Raw genomic sequence first — 26,656 nt, 5'->3', positions numbered from 1 at the left:
CTCATTACTTGTGTGGAGACAGACATGAAGACAAATGTCTGCAGTCGATGAGCAGACGCGCTGCGCTGTGCTGACGGAACATCGCCACTAGATGGCGACATAAAATCTTCTAATGGTAAAAAGGCTCCAGGCTCAACGACAAGACTCTCCCTAAAGGCCTGTTGGCCTATATACAGGAAATATACTGCACTGATTGTTGAAAACGATATCCTACCAGGAGAAGGATTTTGGAAAGCCATCTTCTTCTTCTTTTTTTATTCCAACCGGACAGGAATAATAATGAGCAATGAAAGACACGATTACACTCTCAAACATTTATTATTAAAATAAAAAAGTTGGCTATTGCTGTCAAAAATGGGAGGATAGATGTTGCAGTCATAGTATTTACATGTTTAAATATGCCTATATTTTCTTGAAAGCCAGGAAATTAATGTAGGTTATCAGCTCGTTGGCAGGAGAATTCCTTTGAACAAAAGAAGAAAAACTTTTAAAAAAGAGAGAATTGCGGATAAACTGGAGGCCAGTACTGAAGTACACAAGCCAATCTCGAGTTTGACATTTACCTAACTACTGGTTGATACTAAAGGATAAAGTTTATTTCAATAAGTTCAGTAAGTAGATGGCTTTTTAAGCTTGTTTTTTTTTTCCGAGCCTCCAAGAACTTGTGTGAAGAATTGAATCCTGTAATTAATATGTGAATTTGACCGTGATTACCTGAGCCTGGCCTGTTTATATGCAGTGACATTTTTATTTAGCATTACACTGTCTATAAATGTTTTCACTGTTAGTGATTCCGCTTGGATTTCAGTGTTGTATTAAGTAGAAGAAAGGCCCGTGAGTGGACAGCGTGTATCTTCTTCTTCTCTTCTTTTAGTTTTTTGTTTTTTTTTTCAAAGCAGAATGTCTTTGGTTAATAATATTAAAGCATCCCACGCACAATTGCCTTGGTCAACGTGTTCCAAAGCATTTCCGATCTTCTGTCAACAGGCCGTATAGGCTGGTTCCAATTAAAACAGGAGAAGGAAATGTGCAGGACAAAACAGAGCCTCTCTGGCGACAACAAAAGCGTTCATAAAGTAATAAATTATAGCACAGGTATTTTTTTTTATTTTTTCTTTTCTTTCTTTTTGTTTTGCTTTCTTTTTTTTCGGATTAAAGGGCATCTATGTCCACCTTTCACCATCCTCGGAGCTAACTGGAGCTCTTGAATTTATTGACGATTTTTTTCTCCTTTACGCGCCTGTTTTGAAACCAGATTGTCACTTGTCTCTCTGTCAGGTTTGTCTGCGCAGATATCCTTCTCCTTTTGTCTTTGGTGATGAATTTATTGGTGGCATATTCTCTTTCCAGTTCCTTGAGCTGCACCTTGGTGTATGGCACACGCTTCTTTCTCCCACGACGCACAGAGTTGTCTCCACCAGAGATAGTTTCTGGGAAATAAAGCATATCAGTTCGTTAATCTGCTGGATTGATTAAAAAAAATACATCAACAAATATATTTTTAAAAAGTCCAAACGCAAAATGAAGTGGGGAAAAAACAACCTGATATATATAAGCCCTGCAAGCACGTGTTTTTGCAAGTTTAATTACACACGCCGGCAAAGACTGCATATTTCTGTATGAATAAATAAAAAAAAAGAAGAAAAAAAACTTAAATACCTTGTAAAGTGGATTTCCACAGAGGATTTGACTGTGGTTGCTCCTTGGTGCAGTAAACTTGACCGCTCCAACCGTTGGTGATGGCCCATGGCTGGTAAGGCTCCATGGGCAACAGAGACTCGTGTCTTGGCTCAGATGGGGCGCTCAGCGCAGGTACGACAGGGACGTCCAAGTAGCTGGATTGGTAAGGGCCAGAGGAATACCCCTGATAAAACGCAAATTCTTTCGCTCTAGAAGAGAACTCCTCACCAGAGACCGATGAGTCTATGTACTTATCGCCATAACCAGAAGGCTGTGCGCACGCTTTAACACTGCCGTGTGACATCCTACAAGGGTAATAACTGCTGCCAAAATATCCATAGGGCAAAGATGCATTGGGCGAGCTCTGAGTCGCAGAACAGGGGCTGCACTGTTTGCCAGGTTCCCCCATGCCAGACACTGGCACCTCACTCGCAGTGTAGGTGGTGCTGGGCGCCAGTGAGGTTGGATGCGCTAACAGATTCCTGCACTGATTTGCAGCAAAATTGCCTCCGGTAAATCCTTCCATGTTCTTGCTTCTTTCATCCAAACCGTTCTCGTACAGAAACATCACCGGGTCAATCCAGTGCGAGTGGAGGAGTAATGAGGCGGTCATAGCATTCCCTACATTGAGACGACCAACTCTTTTTCAAAATCCCCTCGACTGAGCCCAGACAGGGACTCGGGCAGAGTAACGATACCAACACGCCTGAGTACGTAAAGATCGTAAGGTTATTGGCCAGGGCCAAGCACGTGATATGCAAAGGAGACGATAAACGTCTTGACACGAGATAATGCAGATCAGGCTCTGAGTTTGAGAAGACACCGCACGTCAGTGCATCCAGTATTTGCCAACAAGACCCGCAGGCATTTTTTTTTCTATCGGAAACGATTTTTGGAGTCTCACACCGAATGAACCTCGTGTGGAGGCAGTCATATTTTATTAGTGTGTAACGCACTGTTTGAAATAAGCAGTAAGTGATTGTTGATTTTTTTTCTCCCCCCTGCGAATTTGTATGCACACGCGCCCGTACAATCAAACATGTTTTAACTTGATTGATAAAGAAAATAATACTTCCACACTCCCAGTGTTTAGTGGGGTTTAAACCAGATTTGTAAACATTACATGTTTTTAATGCGCTTTAAGTAAAACGTGCAGATTTTTACTAAATCTAGGATGACAGACTTTCCCCCCCACACACACACACACACACAAACAACAAAGCTGTAAACACATCTCTTAAGGATATATTTTAATGCATTTTATGAAAGAAATCAAAAATCAAACCGTTCTCACGATTAGCAAACACAAATTTGGGGTCCACAAAATACAACAAACATTGCGCATTTGGTTGCACTCTACCTCATGCGAGTGAGACGCGGCGGGAGGGCCAAGGTCAAGTTGAAGTTGCAGTGTTGCCAAAATGACACTTAAAGCACAAAGACAAAGAAGCGCTAAATTCCGCGGACTGCTTGGGCGGCACCGGTTTCCACGAGGAGTAACTTGAATTTGCACTATTCCCTTCCTATGATAAGACTTTGCAATTAAGTAAGAATAAAATCTATTTGATTTGAAATGATCCAAATCAAAACTAAAGGTTAAGTGTTTCTACATCCCTGTATTGTAAATAATAATAATAAGAATAATGAAGGACTTTCTGGGAAATATGCTAAACCTATATCTTTGTAGGGTCACGTGGGTTACTATTTTCCTGAGTCAGAGCTTTAAAAAACTCGGAGAAGTGGGGCAGATATTACCATAAACAGGTGCTATATGCTCATTGGTCTGCAGTGCAACCAGCAACAAATCCAATGTTTACATTTTAGCCCGTGTGGAAGTCTGTGCAAGTGAGTCTGCCACTGAAAAGGTGAATACGGACGGGAGGGAATTTACATACTATTTTCATTTAAGATTTATGTGGTTATTTTAAGTTTGAAACCACAAACGCAGAGGAATGTATACCCAGCTAAATTTGAGCACCTTTAAAAAAAATATATGTTTATATATATATGTGTGTGTTTTTAATAGCGTTTTCCCACCTTTTGAGGCCGTAAATCTTTATGGCCCAAGTTCATAGCTAATAGGCAAGAGTGAATAGTAGTCTAGGCTGGATTTCAGGGGAAAAAAACTCATAATGCTTATTGTTTTTTATCGCTTTTTGGTTTTTTTTATTGCATTGTCACGATAAACTACCCTGAATCTGCTTTTTGTTAAACATTATGCTACTTCGCATTTTTTTTCCATCTAAAAAAAAACTCCGCATTTCAAAAGCGGCTGAGCTACAATAAATGAGAGCTGGCTCGAAAGGAATCTGAGCCAAGTTGTTCACACATTAAAAAGCGGATGCCTTTCTAAACTGAATATAACAGCTAGTAGAAATCGGTTTTTGAGCAGTTTACTCAACTGAAAGTCGATCACTGACTGAAAATTAGGGAAAATCAGTAAAGATGATTTCAGTGTGTTCATACACACAGACACACACGCAAGATTCAGCATTAAACTACTTTGCGTAATTTTGTCTGAAAATTCAGTGATTAACTGATGGCAATACTGACCAGGAAACTGTGATTGCAGATTCTAAATACTGGACTAATTATCACAAACACAACAGAAAGAAGACAAAGAACCTAGAAATGTATAAATTAAATATAGAAGAAGACAAAAGACCTCTGAAGTTAGGCGGATAACACAGACAGATTTACTGATGCTTATAATTCTGTTTGTAGGGCTTGTTTTTCACCTCCTAATATAGCTATATATATATATATATATATATATATATATATATATATATATAAACAATATAGATAGATAAACATATTAATTGTTAATTTTATTACATTTTTAAATTAAAGACAGAAAAGATAAGCCACCATTTATTACATTTGGAACAAAAAAATACCGAGGATGTGTTTTTTTTTTTAACACGATCAACATTAGAATATATCAACTTTTTGCAAACAATGAAAGAAGTTTTAGGCAGAGCCTGAAAGAACCTCGTTTGGCTGACACGATCCATGATCAAATACACATATTATTTATTTATTTTGAGAGAGAGAGAGAGAGAGAGAGAAGAAACCAAACCCACGGCTGGATGTATAATTTATTTTAAAAAGTAAAGATGCCATAACTTGAGCTTCGGCGTGTCATGCGCGCTGATGTTCGTGTGTTACTGTCTGCGGAGACCAAAGTGCTGCTCTGTTTGCAGTACCTATCAAGTAGATGACAACACAGCTCTTAGCCTACAGTGCTTAATGGACTTTTTATGGGTTTGTCTTGTGATCGCATGACCTATGGCACCTTGGCCTCTCAGTGGTTCTTGGCAAACTAGATCAGAAACATGCCGTCCTCCTGTCTGGCGTAAGTGGGGATATGAGAGGGGTAGATTCCCAAACTAATGAGGCGGACAACCTGGTGCAGCAGTTTACCACGGCTTTGTTTCTTAGCCTGACGAGTCAAAGCGCAAAAAATATGAAAATCTTAGAGAGCGGGGAAGAATAAGTTGTTCTACAAGTTTTGCCCCTGCATGTGTTTCTCTATCACGCCGCATCCCATCACTGCATCCCCTCTGCAGCAAAGTTTCCCGTGGCAGCTGTTTGTTCAGCATTTTACCGTGACTTCTAATTCAGCAAGACACACGATACGAAGTAACATTTGGGAGCTATTTAACTTACTACTGCTCTGAAGTATGGGGTGAAAATTACGCAGTGCGAGACCAAATAGGAGCTGCACAATGTATTTAAATCTTAAATTGCCATCTCTTTCGCGAGAATTAGCATCCTTCTTTCTGAGTGTGTGAATTTTGACTGCATTTAATTGCGAGTTTGCGGACTGCGCACATTGGGTTATTTGAGGTGCTTCCTGGGCACAACGTACTGCCATTGTACAAGGTCACAATGAAAGCGCAAGAGTAAAAAAAAAAAAAAAAAGTATTAAAACTGAAGTCAATTTGAAGCTAAAATCCAAATAAATAAATCCGTTAAAGACGCCAACATTGTTCTTTATTTTGTTTTTGTTTTTTAAACAGGATACCACATGACACTCAAGCATCAACTCCCCTATGAACAAAAAACAAAACAGCAACATAAAGAAACCATTGCAAACAATAGATAAATATGCAGAGAACAAACTGCATTTGTAGTTGTTCAACCCTAAGAAGAATTTCTGCTAAAATTTTAGATACATAGATGATAATTCAACATCTTGTAAATAAAAAATGAAATGAGTGTTTTTACTATAAAAAGGCTAGATCACACAGGATACATGATTTCCTGACAGGAATGAAGTTCTCATTTGATTTGTCACACTTTGTTGGAGCTCTGAGACCTTCAAGAAAAAAAAAAGTCCTTGTGGTGAAATGCACCCTAACTACGCTATGTTAGTCCTGTGCAGAGCTGGGCATTGAAAGGCTGTGGACGGCGTGGAGGCTGACATTACTGGCCCTCCTCCTCACGCAAAAATTGGAACACTGAGGAGAAATCTTTATTGCCGTAACCACGTGCGCACATCATACGATACATCTGATGGGCTAAGGAGCCGAGAGGGACAGGCGTCTTTGTGTTGGTTGCTGTGTTCTGAGCGAGGCCCAAGTCCTGAGAAAAAAAAAAAAAGCCCCACATACATTAGAAACACAATCAAAGCGGAAAATGTCATTCTGAAACCACAAGTTAGAAGACCACAGTGTTGTATTAATGAGTTGCTGTCATTAAAGTAAGGCACAGAAATAAATACACCATAAACAAATACTTTATGAATGACAAAACACTTATTTAAAAATAATGGTGCTGCTGGCAATAAGCCGTCTACATCACTGAGAGGAAATGTTATGACTATAAAATAAAATTCCTCCCTCATATGTGTGACCGTGAGGTTTACAAACTAACCTTAGCCATTAGCTGAGTGCCAAAGCCTCCCTGGTAGTTATTCCCAGAGGGGACTCCTTCCATGACTCCTGGTACAGGGTTGTAGGTGTCACTAGACCAACACCGGCCTGAACTCATGTTCAGGATTTGGGCCAAAAGTTTGGGATCAAGACCAAGTCTGTGATTTGAAACCAATGTTAGAATTTAACCACATGATGTTATTTGTCATCCATTTTCTGTAATGCTAAGTAAGCGTTTTCACCTGATTCCCAAGTTCATTGTCTCAGAAGTCCCGATCATTCCAATAGCTAAAAGCATGTTGTTGCAAATTTTAGCAGCCTACAACAAAATGGTAATTCGTTAGGTGACATCTACATTTCTCATTTTGTGAAATGGTTACGAATGAACCTGTGGACACATGATCAGTGTTTCTCAGAATCACAAAGGCCAGATAACGGCTCACACCTGTCCAGTTCCAACTTGACCGCAATAGATCACATTAGCTCCCATGCAGCTCAGGAGTTCTTTAGCAGCAGTAAATTCCTCCTCTGCTCCTCCAACCATGAAAGTCAGTTTACCCGAGCTGGCGGCACCCACACCTGGGAAAGGGAAACCATGGTTACATACAACATCTGGTATACAGTGCTACATTTTTTAAAAGTGTCATTTGTTTGATAAAAATTTAAAAAGAAGGCAAATTATCTAAGTAGTAACTAATTTTAAAAATATGCTATCCATAACCACGCAGCCTTATTAGCAGCTACCGTTCTATGCTTTACACATTCAGCATAGTGTAGAAGAACAGATTTCATTAGTACATCCAGGGCTAGTGGAATATTTTTAGTTTAATATGACATTTATAAAAAACAAAAAAAAGAGAAAAGATCTTGTTGCATTTTTTTTATTAGTGTTCTGCACTCCCAGTTTCCTGCCTTCTTTAAAATAAAGGTGCTGTGATTCAAATGCAAACAAAAGAGACCCACTACGAAGAAATAAGTAAATAAAAGGTGATATTCTGTCAAATCAAATCTTGTAGGTCATGGAAATGACAAAAATGAGACTGTATGCGAGGTTAAACACACAAAAAATAAAATAAACGTATAAAAATATAGATATAAAATATAATTAAAATCCCCCCAAAAAAGACTTGAATGAAAAATTAAGATGATCGACAACAAATGGAAGAGCTAAAAGCAAATAAGTTGTAGATAAATGTATTTTCTCCCACTGTTGGTCAGGATTTGCCCTAATATAAAACCAGCTGTTGCTGGATTCTTTTGTGCATTAACCATGCATTCAGGTTCATATGGGGTTAAAACCTTGGCAAATATAATAACCAGGTGCAAGCCACTGGGTGCCAAGAAATTAACCAACAGTGTCTTATAATTAATCTTAAAGTTTACAGGAACCCAGCAGAGGAGAAAGACCAGGATGGGCGGAATATGTGACTCCCTAATCCTTCTGCGCAGTCTGCCTGAAGCCTTTTGTATTAATGGGAATCTAGAAAGACACTGTGCTGGGAGTTACAACAGGCAAGCTGAGAAGCACGAAAAGCATGAGTAATGCCTTTGAAACTCATCCTGAAACGAGGTACATTTAAAAAAAACAAACAAAACAAAAAAAACCCCAACCTGTGTGTTATGTTGTAAACCAAAAGCTTTAACAACTACGCTGGCATATCAATGTAGTGCCTCTGTGTTGTTCAAAGGAACAGCATGGACACTTGGCCGAGGCATTTAACAATATAACAAGTAGCTGTGATGAAAGAGGTAACCACGACTTCTGATTAACTTCATAGACATGCAGAAAGCAGTTAACGACATCCACAGCTGTGTCATCTGCACAACACTGAAAACTGCCTGGATTACAGTAAAGTATAGACGGAAAATTGATTTGATATTGAAGAGTAGTGACGTAACGGGGACAAGTATATGGATTGTATTTATTTTTATTTTTTTAACTGCTGGTAATATTGGATATAATTTATCATTTTAATCATTTAAATATTACCAAAATGTACTCAAAGGCACATCTAAAAAGATGAAAATCTGAGCAAATCTAACTTATAAATTGAAACTAGACACAAATGTATTTATTTTATAAGAACATTCAGAGAGTCTAGATTTAGGTTAAAACTGCTTCTTTCGATTAAGATGTGGGATTTGTTGTCATCATTTAGGTTTTGGGAGCGTGTGTGTGTTGCATTCGGAATGTGTGTGTAATCCATTTCTTACACCCTGTGTGTTGTACACTAACCAACAGTTTGCAAAGCTGGGATGATGATCAATTCCAAAGCTAATGTTTTTTGTCAAATGTAATTCAGACTTGTCTAGAGGAATTCTGCCATCCAATTCCATGTCATAGACATTCAAAATGAAGCCTTCCTTGTGATATGAACAGTTTTGGACATTGATTTTCCTTTTCAGCATCCCTCTGTTACTCTTATTTCTGACTGTGGCCTTTGGTACAGTAAAGATTTCAGTCTGGTTTCTCAATTGGTCCTAACATTTATTCACCCAAAGAAACAACTTTTAAAACACATGTTGACTCAATTATGTTCTCTCCGTGTGTGCTTTTAAGTTTAAGCTTACATCACACTGCCACTGTACTCCTTTTGATTTCTGCCTGACAGAAAGAGAGATGTTCACTTCATTTCGGGGCTAAAGCCTGGTGACTGACGTGCTGTCAGAGCATGACATACGGTTCAGATTGCATTACTTAAACTGCCGCCACCACACAAAGAAGTTTGAGCCAGAAAGCAGGACAACTTTAATCCATGTGCACTACAATGGGGTGGACGCATATAAATCATTAGTAATCTTTAGAGCCAGTCCATAAAAAAAAAAAAAAGGACCAACTTCAACTCAAAGAAAGTGGCTGTCTTGACAGCGATTAGGTCAAGTTCAAACAAGCTGTGCTTCTTTGTGGATCTCAAGAAAACCAGAGGATGAGCGCACACACACACGCACGCACGCACAGCTATAAAGCATCTTTGAAGGCAAAGCCATTTCTCCTCCTTTAGCACGATGGTGGTATTTCTTATTAACAAACACTAAAACAAATCAGCACGAATGACACTGAACTTGCTGTGATATAAAGACGTATTTGGATGTCTTTATCTATTCAAAGTTAATCTGGATGTATTGGTAAAGCCAGTGTTCATTAGAGTTGCCATTTTAATCATCTAAAATTCAAATTTTCAAAAGCTAATCACATTTTGTGATGCTACAGGTTTGACATACATAAACCTCACAGAGTTAACGTGGATCCATTTCCATGTTTAGATTCTTGTGCTATGCTAAAGTTACTTAGCAAGAAGCCAGCAATTTCACAAATACCATAAAGCTGAACCAAAATGCTTCTATCCAGGGAAACAAAAATCTATTCAAATCACATAAAAAATTTTTATTCATCCTGGTGTAGATTCTCAGTTTATGAAAAAAGCTATTTATATTGTCTCTTTAAGACCACCCAACTTTTAAACCAGCTTTGTACTGTTTAGCTGCCCCTTGCAAACAGAAGGTTTGAACAGAAGGGGTGGGGGGTGGGGGAATGAATTCCCTGTCACTGACATAGAAACTGAATACTGGAGTAGTCAGAAGTCTCAGCTTTTGGCTTGGAGGAGTTACTTGCATATCCAGTGCTGTGCTCGACCACTTCCTGACTTTTTTGTTTTTGTTTTTTTTACATTGATCTGAAACATGTCAGTGTGGCAAACAAAATTTTATATTAGACAAAGATAAGCTTAGTAACTACAAAATGCAGTTTTTAAAATTATTCATTTATTAAAGGGGAAAGAATGGTTTTAAGTCCAGACTTTGTTAGGTCACCTCACAACCTTCTTTATTTTTTTGAGCCATTAAGAGGTGGACTTGGTGGACTGTTGTGTTTTGGATCAACGTCCTGCAGCACAATCCAAGTACATTTGAGCTTAAGGCCACAAACTAAAGGCCAACCATTCTTCTTCGGGATTTTCTGGTAGAGAGCAGACTTTAACATTCCATCAATTATGGCAAACCGTTCAGGTCCTGAAGCAGCAAAGGAGCTCCACACCATCATACTACCACCACCATGTTTGACTGACATGATGTTATTTGATGTCATTAACTCTGTTTCTCAGCTGTCCTTGAGTTTTTTTAGATCATACCACTGGTAAGTTTAAATAGCTTTGTTCCCCCTTAATAAAGAAATCATTATTTAAAAAATAAAAATAACTGCATTTTGTATTTAATTATTTTAATCCAGTTATCTTTATCTAATATTTAAGTTTGTTTGATGATCTGCAGCATGAAACCACTATGAAAAAAAAAAAAAAGAACAACCAGGAAGGGCAAATACCTTTTCACAGCATTTGACCTTGTCCATGTTTGTTAACCATCTACCATTGCTAGCCTACATGAAAGAAAAGCTGCAATGCATCAGTCTCTCATTGCTATCAGAAGAATGTCCTCAGGAGTATTAAGATATAAGGACAGGTTATTAATACCCTTAAATTACTTTGTCCTACACAGTAATTTAATGGGAAGCCAGCAATTTCACAAATACTATAAAGCTGAACCAAAATACATCTATCCAGGGAAACAAAAATCTATTCAAATCAAATAAAAATAGTTTATCAAATAATCAAACTACTTTACTGTAATATGTTTGAAAAACACAGGTGCAAATAATAAAACTAATAAATAAAATATTAAACTTACCTCCTGATACAGGTGCGTCCATAAAAACTGCCCCCATCTTCTCAGCATCAGCAGCCATTTCTTTTGACACAGCTGGGTCAATAGTGCTGGAGTCAATGAGTAGGGAGCCTTTCTTTACCTTTCTGTTGATAAAGGTTCAATTAGTTTAGATAAATCTGAGATAAGAGATAAGGGAGCATGACATGGAGCACATATTCAAAGAGAAGCAAAAATAGTACTTAAGAATGCCATTGGGTCCGGTGTAAACGTCGATGACATTGGGACTAGAGGGGAGCATTGTTATAATACGATCAGCCTTCTCTGCTACCTCAGCCGGATTATCCACAATCTGAGGAATAAAGACCCCAAAAACAAACAGGCACATACACAAAACAAAAAAAAGTGTTACAAGATGTACAATCATTTTATTTTTTAACACAAAGATGCGCGAACATTCAGCTTAGACTACCTGAGCACCCAGCTCTTGCACTTCCTTGCAGGACTCTGGGAACACATCGGTAGCAATGACTGGGTATCCATGCTTCAGCAAGTTCTTCGCCATTGGGTTTCCCATATTTCCCAGACCAACAAACCCCACCTGTGTCTTTGAGGCCATAGACCTTGTGGATACTGGAAAACAACCACCAAATTGAAGATTATAAGACACATTGTCCCCGTTATTTATGCGGAGAAGTAATTTAATTTTAATAATTACCTGAATTTCAAATTACGAAATTAATTAATTTTATTTAAATATATATTTAGATTGAAATCTTCCCTAAAACACAAAATATATTCAGTCCATAGTGCATTTGTCCTGCAGTATCAAAGTCCCACCATTTTTAATGTTTACTTAAAGGGCATCATTCGTAACACAAACTTATTTCAATGTTAAAAGTTACGTGTTGAATAAATACCATTGTTTTGCCTTGGTATTAACATTAAAAACAGATACAACACATGCCTGTCTGGGGGAATTTTAATCACTGCGTTTTGTTTATTCATATTCTGAATAATATATCTCTATGCTATCCAAAAGACAGCATTTTTTTTCAAATATTTACATTTCTCCCCCCTCATCAGTTTCTCTAAACAACTGTAAGATGTTATAAAGATGCAGACCATGTCTATGTCTACAGTGTGTAGTGGTAATACTGCATAATGTGCCTTGGATAAAAAGGCAAGACACGGTAAGACGTGAGACCAAACGATGACAATTTTTGTCCTGGACCGTTGTGAAATAATGAGTAGTGTGTAGCTCTGGTAGACAACTCGCCGTCAAGGAGGGTGTAATCTTTAACAAAAAAAAGATCCCTAAGCAGTTAATCGTCAACAGAATGCCCTGCAGCAGCTAAACTCAGTCCAGCGAAATTTCTACTCAAACTTCTCTCTCCACATTTCAAGAAAAAATGCCGTTTTCACACCACGAAGATCCTTCAAAGAATAACTTTGGGTTGCAAAGTACGCGAGGCGCCCTACGCAGTGCGCACACGGTCTCAGTTTACTGTACTTACCAAACGCAAAGTCAACATGCTTGCAACACCTTCCTACTAGATACCGAGACCCCCTCAACACAGCAGCCATACTTCTTTCCTCTTGACCTTACGTGTGACGTAATAGTACGTACAATGATGACGGCTGAGCCCTCCAATCAATGTAGAGATCTGCACAGTACCGCCTACCGGTTTCTGCCACTGAGCTACAGGGGAGGGTCAAGACTAAAAAAAAAAACCCCGTCCATTCTCTTCCGCTTATGCTTAAAACATAAATAAATAATAAATAAAAATAACAGAATGCCCAACAGTTCACATCACATACTATATTACATCTTGTATTTAATTTATTCTATTTCTTATCAATTCAATTCTATCCACGGTGCCTGTGGGAAGTAACCTATGTATTCTGATTAAAAAGAAACTAACATTCTATATACACACATATCCTCTCTCTTTATGAATATATATCTAGAAGTGTGCCCGATTATGCTTATGTGTTTTCTTGCAGATGACCAAAGCCTAAGCTCCACGGTGTTGGAAGAATTATTCAAGTCCTGTAAATAACTATGCCAATAAATAACTAATATTAGTATTTTTTTAGTTGAAGAAAAAATACTAATTGCCATTTTACTCCTCAATATTTTATTATATAACTACATTGCTGGTGCTGTTTTTAAAATACATAGTAATCATTTGTTTGATACTTTGTTTTGATCTTGGGAGAAACATAAACGAATCCCACTAAAGTAAGGTGTGTCATGTGAATCTACACATTGCTACAACGTTATCATCGATGTATTCTTTGTAACAAAGTTATTAATTACAATGTAACGATTTCTCCTCTTAGTGGCCCTTTACGGAAATGACGTAATGTTATTATTCCAGGAAGGGGGCACGGGGAAAGCACTGAACTGCGTCAACAATTGTTTCTGTGATACGTTGGGATTTCAGCTGCTGCCCAACATGACAACTAGGTATGTTCATGGTTTATTTGATAATTTAGATTAAGTATACGACTCTTGGTATTTCAATCTGATCTGCGTTTGTTTTTAGAGGTTTTCTCGCGACACATCGTCGCGAGCTGTTTACGTTAGCTTTAACCTTGTCCCCAATAGCACTGCTCTCTCCGCTGTTTTGTCGTGTTTAATCTAACGCCATGTATTAAGAGAGTTAAAATGGATATTCTACCGAGTGGTTAACGTTTTTTTTAGTTTAGTTCCATTGTTTTGTGGTTATTAGTCTCCTAAGAAGTATGTTGCTAGCATTAGCCAGTTAGCTGTATAGCTAACTTAGCCAGATGTGGTCAATGTTTTCAAGTTAGGCCTCGCCACGGATTCGGCCATTTCCATTTGCGATTTTTTTAATTTGATGTTATACTTAGGGTTGATAACTTTTTCGATTGATGTGGATTATGGCTGTGTTGGCTGAATTTCCGATCATCAACTGGGGAAATGTTTTGAGTCAAAGGCCTAATTACGTCGAAGAAAATTATTTTGGTTAAGGCCCAAATGGAAAATCCCTCCCCCTTCTTTAGAGTTACTCACGTGGCCGTGTTTTTATGTTGTTTAACTTGGTGGTAGTAGGCCAATAAGCTTTGTTTTTCTCTAGTTTTTCTTATGAGTTGGCACTGTGTCACCTCACGTACTAGGATATAACGTCATTAAGAGGCACAATTTAAAATTCAGTGGTAACCCCTCGCGTACTAAAAGAGTAGATCGCGTATGAATTGAAAGAATGTATTCAGTAAAATGTGGCTAAGTATAAATTACAACGGAGCCATGCTTCATCCAGGCTTATAAAGTAGATTCCCTGTTACTTTACACTTACAAGAAGGATACCCGATCTCCCGGATTGTGTGCAATAAAAAAAAAAAACCCAACAAGTGTTTTTGTTTGTTTGTTTGTATTAGATCGTTTATTACAAACTGTATTAATTTGAAAATTACTTTCGCGTGCAGGTAAAGTGATCAGAAGTATATACAAAGTACAAATTAAAAGACTGCTGGGTAATGTGTTTTCTAGCTTTGGAGAGCTTTCTTTGCTTTGCTTTCAAGAAAATAAACGTTTAACTAAATCTCAAGGATACTATCATATTCTAATAGTCTTTTGTATGCCTATCTTTGTTATCAGAGTAACTTTGTTTCAGCTTTCAATATTTACTCTACTGTGTCAGGGCTTTTTCTTGAGATTAACATCCTGAGATCAACTGAAATGTATAATCAGCTCAGGACACACTCCAAGGGCTTTAAAGCTGACGTGTGTATAGTTATGGTGTGGTTTCTAGGGGTGCAACGATACACAAAATTCACGGTTCGGTTCCATACTTTGGTGTCACGGTTCGATATTTTTTCGATACAAAAAAAAATGTTCATGCCTTTTTAATTTGTCATTTATTAAACTTATAAATATATATTTTAACTCAAAAGTACAGTTTTAAAATTTAATGTTGCTGAAACAACAAAGTAATAAAAAAAATAAATATATCTGATTGAGGAATCACTCATCTTTGGAAAAGAGAGTTTATTACAGAGAAATGGCTCTTTCCAAAATAAAAGCTATACTATACGCTTCTTCTGGGGTATACTCTCAGCAGCATATTAAACATATCAGGTCCCCATAAGGAGAATCATGTACTAATGGCTGTCTAAATGACTCGGGGTAAAGTTTGTAGCATGCATGCTTGTTGTTTTTGTCTGCTTCCACTTGTCTTTGCACTAGGATGCTGTCGGAGTAAATGTGCAGTCATATTCGTTGTGTTCCCACTAGTGCTGTCAGCGTTAATCTCGTTGAAATGACGTTAAAGCCACAACAGGGCAAATCTCCGTTAACGAGCTACCGCGGATCGCCCGTGCGTGGGGCTGGACGGCCAACACATTAACAAGCTAACTGCGCTAACACACTAGTTCCCACTAATGTAATTGAGCATTGCGTGGCACATCCAACATACTGTTTTACTTTAGTCCATGACGCGCTTACCTTCAGGGTCATACGTCACATGAAAACCAAAATAGTTCCAAACGCCACATCTGAATTAGGGTGGGGGAGGTTCAATTTGCCATGTTGCAAGGAGAGCTTAACTTCTGTCTCGCTAGCTTGCCCTGCGCTCAGTGAATCTGCGTTCGACTACTCCGCCTAGGCTGCACTGTCGAGCGCAGATCCACTGAGCGCTCAACACAGACAGCATCGTCAGAAGAAAAGTTGATAAAATAAATGAAAAATTTTGTATTGTTCGATACATATGCGTACGAACCGAAAGCACTGTATCGAACGGTTCAATATCAATACGAGTATCGTTGCACCCCTAGTGGTTTCCTGTTGTAATTCTTTTTAATTTTTTTCCTGACATGTTCTGGAACTAAAATGTCACGACTTGAATAAAATTTTGTAGCCATGAACCGTGGCTGAGTTTCCTGCTGGCAAATTACAAGCTTGCCAGCCATTTAAAGGCAAATTCTTGGTGACAGTTATTCTTTTTTTTGACTTAACACTTTCACAAGGATTTCCCAATGCTTTGATTTCATGGAGGTTTGAAAATAGGAATCCATACCGCTTACCAAAATGAAATGGGACTTGAAGTTCAAGATAGATTTGTCCATCCACTTGCTAACATATCTTAAGGGCTCATTGAGAAATGTCTGCAGATAATAATGATTGTATTTGCTGTGTCAAACTAACTCTAGCTTGCCTGAAAGCTAAACTGGTTAAAAACCACCATTCACGTTGGAATACTTTTTATGTTAATGTAAACTAAACAGTTCATGGAATAAATATTTAGGGGTAGTAGTGTCTGAGGAGGTAGAACAGGTCATCTACTAATCAGGGGTTTAGTTGGTCGATGTCTGACTGCTGTAGTCTGCAAGTATTTGGACAAAACCCCGGGTTATTCCTAATATGTTTAATGGAGTGTGAATGTGTGTGAATATTAGACAGTATGCTCAAGTAGAGTGGAAAAGCGCTATATAAAAAACAGTCTATTTATCATAAATTACATTCTATGGCCAAAATTTAGGATTTTAATGATTAAACCTTCATTGAAGTTGACTAGTTTGTCTTTTCACTACTCCAGTCATTTGTTGTACTTGTTTCTGTGGGCATTTCATATATATTTGATTGCTTTTGTCTTCCTTTGTAGCTGCTGCTGAGTGGATTTTATGGCACTGCTCCTGGATAGGACATTGTTAAGCAACAACATGGACACATCAAATTTTGCCCACGTCATCTTCCAGAATGTGGGGAAGAGCTACCTGCCCCATGCTGCGTTGGAGTGTCACTATACCCTGACACAGTTCATCAAACCGCATCCAAAGGACTGGGTTGGCATTTTCAAGGTGAATGAGCGGAATAATAAAACACGATATATAATTATGATCAATGAGGACTATGAATCCATGATGGTACTAACAGAAGTAGTCCAATGTGTATTTTCATAACTAGACCACTAGAGCACTTTATGTGTGATATAATGGAAAGTAAAAATACTGTCTCATAATTTAATTTGTATTATGAACAGCCTGCAGTTTACATCTAGACTGTCTGTTGTATAAACTATTTTATCTATGGAATAAAAGAGAGATTTCAAGTTTATCCACTTGAAACTTGACAGAGGAAGTGGAGCATTTTAACCTCCACCATGAGCTTGGGTGTCCCATATGGGCCTTGTTATAGAAGTGCATTAAATCCAACCCAGTAGCTTTACATTAGCCTCATCTGCATTGAATCGTGACTTTAGGCTTATTATTAAGACCAGCATACTTTTTATCTACTGAAGTTGAGATGGAAGCTAAGATTAAATACATCACATTAAAGAACCCAGCCTTATGGCTCTTTCTCTCTCAATCTGCTTGTGCTGATTTTGTTAGTTGTCTTCTGCTTATAGAATTAAACAATGGCTAAATAATAAGTTAAAGCTAAATCCACAGCCAAATTAGTTGTAACAGTGTATTTCCTCAGATGTTATAGCTGAAGCATATACGAAGAGACAGAACTGATAAATTATACTTTAACAGTGCCACAGGTGCACACAGTTGCGTGTAAAGTTTTAAAACATGTGTTAACAGTGGCTTCCTTTCCTAATAGAAGTATTAAAACCCCCAAATTCTCTTGAAATAATTTGCAAATATAACTGCTTATCTTGTAGTTAAAAAGTATGTTGCTTTCTTTTACAATTTGGACAGGTTATAATGTAACAATATTGTAATGCTGACTACAGTGTCACTCATTAATAGGTAATTGCAGGATTGTTATATAGGATTAAACTAGACTGTCTGTGACTCATAAACTCATAGATCGTTTACTCACATTGAGACTGCAAAATGTGTGTTACTTTAGTGGAAAGGAAAAGATGACTGAAGATGAAAACTTATATATATATATATATATATATATATATATATATATATATACTTGAAGTTATAGGTTTTTTTGCAGCATGCACTCATTCTAATGTCATGCTATAGTTCAAGTAATACAGCCTAAGAAATAGTTTCAATTGTTATTTTCTTTGCAATATTGATTTAAGCTCCTAAGTTTACTGTCCTTGTTATGTCAACTATTCATGTGTGCATTTTGCTTTACATGTGATATTATTGTGGGTATGTGCAGAGACACTTTCCCTAACCTCACTGATAAATTAGGTCATGCCTTCATATTGAAGGTGGATCGGGTATTATCTGGAGGCTGTTTACATACCAAATTGGGTACTGCATTGTGATACCTCATCACATTGTGTTTAGCCTGAAGGTAGGCACCAACTGGCAGCATAAATCTTAAAATTACAAATTTCTTGAGCTTCCAAACAATAGAGCGTCAGCAGAAAAGGCTGAGTGCAGGATTTTAAATTGTGTAAATCATTGACACTGTTGACAGAGGTAATGCTTGGTGTCAAAGCTCTATCATTTACCTATCCAGGCAAATGATAGAGCTTTACACACATTCGCGTGAGCTCCAAAGAGTAGTTATAGCTGCTTTTGGCACAGGCTCATTCTTCCTTTCAATGTTCCCACTAAATAACTCGGTAACCTGGCTTAATTAAGATTCAGGATTCAAGATTTTTTTATTCATCACATGCATAGTTATACAAGTATTATATTTATATATTATACAAGGCTTATGATTTATTAAGAGGAAATGGAAAAGCACAGCAACCTTCAAACTAGTTTGGTCAAATTAATACTAATCATATTAATAATTAGATAAAGTAATTAAGGTCTTAATAGTAAATGGATTAAGGAAATGTTTGTTTTTGGAATGGGTCCCTGTTGGTTTGATGTTGTTGTTCCATAACTGCAAGTATGGAGCTGGTGCTAGCTGTTTTCGGCTTTATGAAGGAATGTTGAGGCAGGTTGTCAGCATTGGCCCAGGAGAAAGCTAACCCAACGTTATAATTAGCCTGTCTGACCACAACCTGTCTGTGTGATTCATGAATAACTCTTGAATTTATATAGGCTAATTGGCAGATAGATGTTACAGTACTTCCTGGGGGAATATTGTCACTCACTTCTGTCAGCATTCTTGCTGAAGTGCTGATGAAAAATCGTGTTAAAGCTGAAGAGCATGTTGCATAGGTAGACGTTCAGACTTCTTTTAGGTTTTGGAAAGTTTACTCTTACAGTGTTATCTGTGTTGTTGTCTTAGTCACCGATCTGAAACCAGTGTTTTGGTGTTGTTATGGTAGCCTTACACTTTCTCTGCCTTTTGTCTAATATCTATGAGGAAAAACAGGAATTTACAACATTGCAAAGTCCTCTGTTGTAATTTCCCTACAGAGGTTTCACCCACCACCACCACCTCTGCAGCTCTAATGAGTGGACTGGTGAGGGCTAGCCTTCAGTAATGACACTCACTAACTAGGTGCATGTTTTAATTGCTTCCTGTTTTTTACTGCTGGAGGCTGGAACTGCACTGGGGGTTTTGGAGCACCAGGGCCTTCTATCTCTGGCTCTGATGAACACTCACAGTATTGTGGCTGCAGGCTGTTTGCACACAGGTGAGAAAATAAACTGCCCAGACGTTGCAAAAAGGCTTCCTACATGCAGCTTTCTAGAAACACAGTGTATCTGCAGTGCAATTTGCTTGTATGATTTTTCTTTTCTTTTCCTTTTTTTAAGAGCAGAGTTTTGAAAGTCACACCACAACTTAACCAACTTAGGTGTAATGGTGTAATGGGGTTTAACTGGGCTTGTTGTAGATGCATGCTTGCGCCTGGGAGTGCACACCAAAAACCAGCAAGCTCAATGTGACACTGATTTTGTTTGACAGTTTTATGGCACCGGTCTGAAGTTATGGATGTATTTTCTGCACTTCCCCCTCATCAGTCATCAGTTAACAACACATAAAATACGTATAATTAAATTTTGGTTTTCATTTTCAAGTTGCCTATGTATAAAATTTTCACCTATTTCCACTTTCCTGTTTGAAGTGAGTTGTAGCTACATTTCCACAGCTAGGCTTTTTCATGATAAGGGCCAGACCACATGCACATGGTTAGCAGGAGTGGTTTCCAGATGATAACTTTTGTAAATGAAAAAATATTACAGTAGGCATGTCCTTACACTATCATCCGAAGATAGATTTAAAGCCCTGTGATTACCGCAATAAACTAGTTTGAGATATTTTGGAAGTGACAGCGTGCAGATTTGGGAAAGTTCCCCTGTTAATCCATCCATTGCTATTATGCTGCACTGATGTGGTGAGAGTGTCTTGTTGAATGAATTCCCCACAATGTCTCACAGGTTGGTTGGAGCACAGCGAGGGACTATTACACATTCTTGTGGTCGCCTCTCCCTGAGAACTATGTGGAAGGCACTGCAGTGAACAGAACAGTGGTCTTTCAGGGTAAGAGCATACATACTTTTCGGTAACTTTGACACCTTTTAATAACTGAATATCATGTGGGTTGGTGAGTGAATTGTTAAGTGTGCAGTTGTGGACAGGATGGATAGAGGAGAAACTTTTCCCAGACATCTCCATTCTGGTGTTAATGACATTTGAGTTAATGTTCTGTTTTTGTCTTTTATACCACCCTTCATAAACCGGCACAATTAAAGTGATTTGCCAGACCAGGACTTAACACTTATGTAGTATTTGTGCTCTTTTTGTGCCTTTTTTTTCTCTCATTTTATTGTAACTTTGGGTTAAGTGTTCAGGTTAAGATTCGCTAATAACTGAGATATGTTTAGACTTGTGGAGGAATATGATTCGTGTTGCTCTGTTGTCTAACATTGAGCTCACTGACTGAGTGATTTACTTCCCCCAGGGTACTATGTTCCCAATGATGATGGCGAGTTCTACCAGTTTTGTTATGTGACCCACAAAGGGGAGATCCGAGGGGCCAGCACACCATTTCAGTTCCGTGCCAGCAGCCCCACAGAGGATGAGCTGCTGACTGTGGAAGATGAATGCAACTCTGACATCCTGGTGGTCACCACGAAGGCTGGCATTCTCGAGGTACAATTTGCCTGAGCAGCAGCGCTCAGTACGCATCGATTTTCATTGGGTTTTATTTTTCTTCAATATCAATTTCTAGCGTGCACAGTTGAAAATTACGATTTCAGTCGTATGTTACCAGTAAATTAAGCTTTTAAAAATACTGAAAAGTGTTTTTGTTTTTTCTTGGCAGCAAAAGGTGGAAGAAGTGCAACGAGAGAAAGATGAGTTGCTTAAAAACATGGCCCTCCTGCAGCAGGAAAAGGAGGAACTGGAGGCTGAGAAAGAGAGCCTGCAGAAGGCGTGTGAGCAAGAGAAGGAGAACTGTGCTCAGCTGAGAAGAGAGAACCAAGTAAGCTGAGAAATGCAGTATTTGTAGCTGTTCTAAAACTTGTAAATAACACAAAATGCCTTTTTCAGGCCATGCTATATATTTTAATAGTCATTAAAATAAGCAGCACATGTGGAAATCATTGATTTATAGTATTAATGCACTGGCTCTTGCATGGAGCTTTTTACATTTGGCCCAGCAGTCTCTTAGCACCCCCTAGTGAAGGGGTCCTAACACGCAGACGTATCCAAACACATGATGTACTGAAAAAATAAATCACACACTGATGGATATGGATGTCTGTATTATCAAAGTTGTAATTCTGCTTTTTATAGTATAACATTAGGCATTGTCAGTCATAATTCACTTTGCCATTTTCTGCCATAAATCTGCTGGTTTTAAAACGGCTTTCAGATGAAAACATGATTACAGATTTTGTGGCTGTTAATTTTATGACTAGACTTTTATATGATTTTTTTATGGTGTGTGAATATAAAGATTCCAAAATTCTGCCTATAAACAAATTGTAAAATATTCATTTCATTTTTTCTTGAACATTTAAAACTCTCTATCAAGCCATCACGTTCATTTTGAATTAGACTTGTAGACATTAGACAATAAAATTTTAATGTTTTGCACACATTTTTCCTCAAGCTTTGAGTCAGAGATGGAAAGTTGTATGTTAGGAAGTTAGGTACTGCAAGAAGTGTTGTATTTATTTTATGAATTATGAGGCTTTCTTTTTATTTCAGCTGAACTTTACTTCTGTCTTCTGTCTCACAGGAAGTGCAGCATTCTTCCCAGGCCCTGCTGGAAGAGAAAGAGGAGGTAAAGAGGAGACTGGATGAGGCCACAGCCAGAATCATACAGTTGGAGGAAGATCTGATTGGAGTGACACAGAAAGGCATTCAAAAGGAAACAGAGCTAGACAGGTGAATTCTCAGTAAAAGGATTGTGGCAGATTCACTAGATTTTCTAGATTTGTTTGTTTAGATGTACAGAGAGTTATTAATGCGAACATATACACTATTTAGTTCTATATTGTTTTTGTTTCTGTTTCTCCAGTCTTAAGGACAGACTTAAGAAACTTACAGCAGAGAAGGAGGTTCTTGAATCTCATCTTAAGAATGAAAAAGATGAGAAGGAACTCTACAAGGTAATGCTCTATTTTTGTTGATATCAATACTAAATCCTCAAACTTACCAATATGATCTTTAAATAAAGATTCAATGTTTTGTTTTGTTTTTTTGGCACACGATTGCACGGTATTTTATTGTAAACAGGACATGCCTTGTTCCGTTTTCTGGCGCAATTGGTGTTTCTGTGTCTTTGTTGTGGTGTGTACTGCACAGGAACTGGGAGTGCCACATACTGTTGTGCTCCCACAGAAAACCTCTACCTAATTTAACTTGCACCATCACACTGCGTCTGTTTCAAAAGGACGACTTTATGGGCCTATCTCAATCTCTGTTTTGTAATTGAGGTCATGCAACATTTATTTTAATATGGTCTTTGATTGTGATCGGTGTTGTATAAATGAGGTAAAAAACCCCACTCCGTTTGTGTTTTATAACTTCTTGTGTGTGTCTGTGTGTGTGTGTGTGTGTGTGTGTGTGCGCGCGCGTCAGATTCACCTGAAAAACCGGGAGCTGGAGAACACTAAGTTGAGTGCGGAGCTGCAGATGTTGAAGTCTGTGGACGTAAACAAGGAAAACGCCATTGCCCAGTTTAAAGAGGAGGTGGGGCGCCTCCAGGCTTGCCTCACTGAGAAGGACAAACAGTACAAAGAGATCCTGGCCAAAGTTTCCACCTTGGTAAGAAAAAAAAAGATTTTTGTTTTGAGGTCAGAAATAGATAATAAACCGTATTTAATATAATTCATTATTATATCATATGGAATTTAAAGATTTCCAGTAGAAAGAATAGGAAGAGGAGAACTGAGATGTAATAACTGATCTTTAAAGAGACATGAGAGTCAGTCGCCTTAAATGTGTTTACTTCTTGCAGGGAGATGTGAAAGCCCTGAAGGAGCAGCTGCGGCAGAAGGAAGAACAGCTCCAGGCTAACCAGCAGCAGTCCTCTTTGCTGGCTGCCGAGCTGAGAGACGCCTCCAGTGCACGCGATCGTACAATGTCTGAACTGTACCGCATTAAACTTGAGGCTGACAACCTCCGCCAAGCCAAGGCCGAAACTCAGGCCCAGTGCGTCCGCCTGGAATGCCTGGTGGAGCAGATGAAGGCAGAGGCCACGCAGGAAGCAGTAAGAGTGAAATTCAAATAGCCGGACAGCCTTTCGTGTTTAAAAGAGCTTCATTTGAAGTTAAGCGTATTTAATATCATGGTAAACAGGCAGATCAAGAACAAGGATTAATGTCTGGTAACGTCTAAAATAACACATTAAATAATAAATATGCAAAAGTTCAACATTTTTCAAAATTATACATCAACTTTCATCAAAAGTTGATGTAAGAGGGTGATGCCTTTGTGTCATATATTTAGATCACAATAGCGTTTAATATTTTGTCACCATAAAGAAATAAAAGATAATAAATCATATCGCATATAATTGTCCAGCTGTGTGTAGGTACGCTGTTTGGTTGAGCACTGTGTGAGAAAGTTAACGGTATGAAAATAATGGAAACAGAAAACGTTTCTCCCACACAGTTTTTTTGTTTGTTTGTTTTGGGGGGTTTTAAACTGCTTCTGCATTTGAAAGATGCTGTAATTCTTCTCATACTTGCTGTTTTTATTGACCACCAGTCTCATGCTAAAGAATCACTTCAATATAAACAGTGATAGTGATTATAGTTAATGACTCACAGGAAGTTATATCGCTGCACTGTCACAGTGGACCTTGCAGTTGGCCGGAGTTCTGATCTGTTCTGCTGTAATGTTTTACACGAACAGGCCAAAGCAGAGGACGAAGCTGCTGCAGACCCAGCTGTTGTAGCAGAGCTGCAGAGAGAGGTGGAGGATCTAAAGCTGCGGCTGCACATGGCTGCAGAACACTACAAGGAAAAATATAAGGAATGTCAGCGACTGCAAAAACAAGTGCTGAAACTCTCTGAACAGCAAGGGGTAGGTCCCCACGGATACCAGCCAACATACTCTATTCATGTCCCAACAAGTGAAAGAACAGAATTTCCATTTGTATCTTTGTAACACTATGCCTGCCTCACTTGTACTAGTTAATGCCTTCAGTCATTTTGCCAGTCTTGACTGGAAAGAAGTGCAAGCTGAAAATGAAAATTAACACATCAGACAAATTCATTTTCATTATCATTCAGTCTGACTCTATAAAATAATTAAAGTTTATTTTCATTTCACTGTAAATACATCAAAAATGGAAACTGGAAAATTCAATCTTGGTATAATTGTTCCCAGTTTTTATCTTTTGTTATTTTGGATTTTTACAAATTCTTATAAGTAAAAGTAGCTCAAGCCTGTGTCTTTCATATATATAAAAAACACAACACAATATTTTATACAGATAAGATGTATTTTCATCTTTAAATGTCATTGTAAAATACATTGTAAATATTTTTGTGAATTTTTTTTTTCTGCATTTGTTGTTGTTATTATGTCTTCACTACATTTTTCTCGTCTTTAGGAGCTGAAGAGAAGCTCTGCCCAAGAAATGATGGCAGTTCCTCCATCGGGGAGTCCAGACACTTCAGTGCCAGGTACCCAAGTCAAATTATGAAGTGAAAAATTATCTTTAGAAAACAAAATCTTGAGGAGTTGTGTAGTTCCTTAGACAGTTATCTTCTATTTCTCATTAGCTTTATTTTGAACTCTTGGTTTCTCTAAATTATGTTCCTTAGCAGTTTGGTGATATGTATGTAAATTTTTTATTTTGCAGAGGTTTTTTTTTTTGTTGTTGAAGAATAATAAACTAATAAAAACATAACTCTATAGGAAGTCCAGGTTCTGCTGATCCAATGTTGGAAGCCATCATCCAGGAGAAGCTGAAAGGCATCAGCAGAGAGGCGTCGGATAGGAACGACAAATACAGAAAATGCAAGCAGATGCTGATGGTAAGAAACATTTTTTTTGTTTATTTTGTTGCTGTATTTTGTCCCAAAATAAGATGTTCAAACGTGTGAGAGACTTTTGTAGTTCAATGGTATGAATAAAAGAAACATTGCACGCTGAAGTACGTGGAAAAATTTCAGCTGGTGCAGACGAATCTTTTATTTACTTTGACTGTTTATAGGTCCTGCACCTCACTCTGATACCTTGTGAGCAGTGTTTTTATCTTTTATTTTTCTCCTCTGTGTATATTGTGGTGTGATGAAAGCTGAATCGTGTGTTGCCCTTTAGGAGGAGAAGGAGCGTAGCTGCATGTTTGCTGATGAGCTGGCCAAGATGGAAGTGAAATTTAAAGAGCAACTGAAGACCAACGAGAACCTGAAGCTGCAGCTGGCAGCAGAGGAAGATCGTTATAAGGTTAGTGTAGGCAGAGTGCAGACACTTAGCACAGCCCAAGCTGTCAGCTGCCAGTGATGCTCTCCTTCAAAGCAGACCTGATTTGGACTCTTCTGTGTTTTTACCGCTGTGTATGGCTGGTATAGCTCAAGGATCTAGCCTTTGATGCTATCTCTCCCCTTGAACACAGTTTCTCTGACAGTGTTGTTTATGAGCGGGACGATCTGTGAGACGACATTTTACTGCTGTTTATGTCAGGCTCTGGAGACAAGCAAGTCTTGGCTCACAGGAGTCATCTCTGGTTGCTTGGCTAATGCTGTGCTTGGCTCAGGTCAGGCGGATATTTGCTTAGTGTCTCACAGGGATTCAAGCAGGTTGTTTTGCTCTGAGCAGTATTGTGCATAAATCAGTCCTCAGCAAAGAGAAGCCTTTTATGGCTGTGATCAGTTAACGTCACGCACTATGATCTGACTGTATTTCACTCACACATTTTTTAATCAGAAGCACATCAAGAGTTTAAGTATATAAAGTGTTTCTTCATTCTTCTGCTTTTGTGCCCTTTACTTTCTACAGAGCCAGGTAGCTGAGAAGGGACGGGAGCTAAAGGAGCTTAAGGACACACTTGTGCTTATTATGAAGGAGAAGGAAAAACTGGAGGGGGTTAGTGACAGCTTTCATTTTCTCTTTTATAGACTCCTTCCATTTTAAAAATTGCCTGAAATGTGCCATTCCCCTGCCATTTTCCCCTCTCCCAATCTGG

General features: G+C 38.3%; 3 protein-coding genes across 4 annotated transcripts in view; 1 reads left to right on the top strand and 2 right to left on the bottom strand.

The window, feature by feature from the left end:
* Positions 1 to 1,191: 1,191 nt before the first annotated feature.
* hoxa13b (homeobox A13b) lies at positions 1,192 to 2,293 on the bottom strand. 2 transcript variants are annotated; one of them, XM_084943650.1, is made up of 2 exons: positions 1,656 to 2,293; positions 1,192 to 1,438 (listed from the first exon to the last, which is right to left on the bottom strand). In XM_084943650.1, exons 1-2 carry the CDS (start codon positions 2,291 to 2,293, stop codon positions 1,192 to 1,194), a joined length of 885 nt encoding a protein of 294 aa, XP_084799776.1. The 2 variants fall into 2 exon arrangements, with proteins under 2 accessions (XP_084799776.1, XP_084799777.1); XM_084943651.1 differs by having other exon boundaries at positions 1,192 to 1,430; positions 1,660 to 2,293.
* A 3,364-nt stretch (positions 2,294 to 5,657) lies between these two features.
* Positions 5,658 to 12,848, bottom strand: hibadhb (3-hydroxyisobutyrate dehydrogenase b). The gene is made up of 8 exons (XM_084944720.1): positions 12,734 to 12,848; positions 11,689 to 11,849; positions 11,459 to 11,568; positions 11,241 to 11,362; positions 7,006 to 7,139; positions 6,803 to 6,879; positions 6,562 to 6,718; positions 5,658 to 6,270 (listed from the first exon to the last, which is right to left on the bottom strand). Exons 1-8 carry the CDS (start codon positions 12,801 to 12,803, stop codon positions 6,112 to 6,114), a joined length of 990 nt encoding a protein of 329 aa, XP_084800846.1. The 5' UTR covers positions 12,804 to 12,848; the 3' UTR covers positions 5,658 to 6,111.
* Positions 12,849 to 13,582: 734 nt separating this feature from the next.
* The window catches only part of tax1bp1b (Tax1 (human T-cell leukemia virus type I) binding protein 1b), a 15,722-nt gene continuing 2,648 nt past the window's right edge, over positions 13,583 to 26,656 (top strand). The window contains exons 1-14 of the mRNA XM_084943163.1: positions 13,583 to 13,689; positions 16,847 to 17,042; positions 20,445 to 20,547; positions 20,969 to 21,159; positions 21,332 to 21,490; positions 22,253 to 22,401; positions 22,535 to 22,625; positions 23,098 to 23,283; positions 23,477 to 23,728; positions 24,376 to 24,546; positions 25,079 to 25,151; positions 25,387 to 25,505; positions 25,792 to 25,917; positions 26,470 to 26,556. Of these exons, the coding sequence (XP_084799289.1) occupies positions 16,866 to 17,042; positions 20,445 to 20,547; positions 20,969 to 21,159; positions 21,332 to 21,490; positions 22,253 to 22,401; positions 22,535 to 22,625; positions 23,098 to 23,283; positions 23,477 to 23,728; positions 24,376 to 24,546; positions 25,079 to 25,151; positions 25,387 to 25,505; positions 25,792 to 25,917; positions 26,470 to 26,556 (1,884 nt within the window). The 5' untranslated portion in view covers positions 13,583 to 13,689; positions 16,847 to 16,865. The remainder of the gene's footprint in view (positions 13,690 to 16,846; positions 17,043 to 20,444; positions 20,548 to 20,968; positions 21,160 to 21,331; positions 21,491 to 22,252; positions 22,402 to 22,534; positions 22,626 to 23,097; positions 23,284 to 23,476; positions 23,729 to 24,375; positions 24,547 to 25,078; positions 25,152 to 25,386; positions 25,506 to 25,791; positions 25,918 to 26,469; positions 26,557 to 26,656) is intronic.

This window comes from Perissodus microlepis, chromosome 11 (assembly GCF_051167445.1).
Source record: "Perissodus microlepis isolate ML-2025 ecotype Zambia chromosome 11, ASM5116744v1, whole genome shotgun sequence".
Classification (NCBI taxonomy): Eukaryota; Metazoa; Chordata; class Actinopteri; order Cichliformes; family Cichlidae; genus Perissodus; species Perissodus microlepis.
This window is presented reverse-complemented; position numbering and strand designations above follow the sequence as displayed.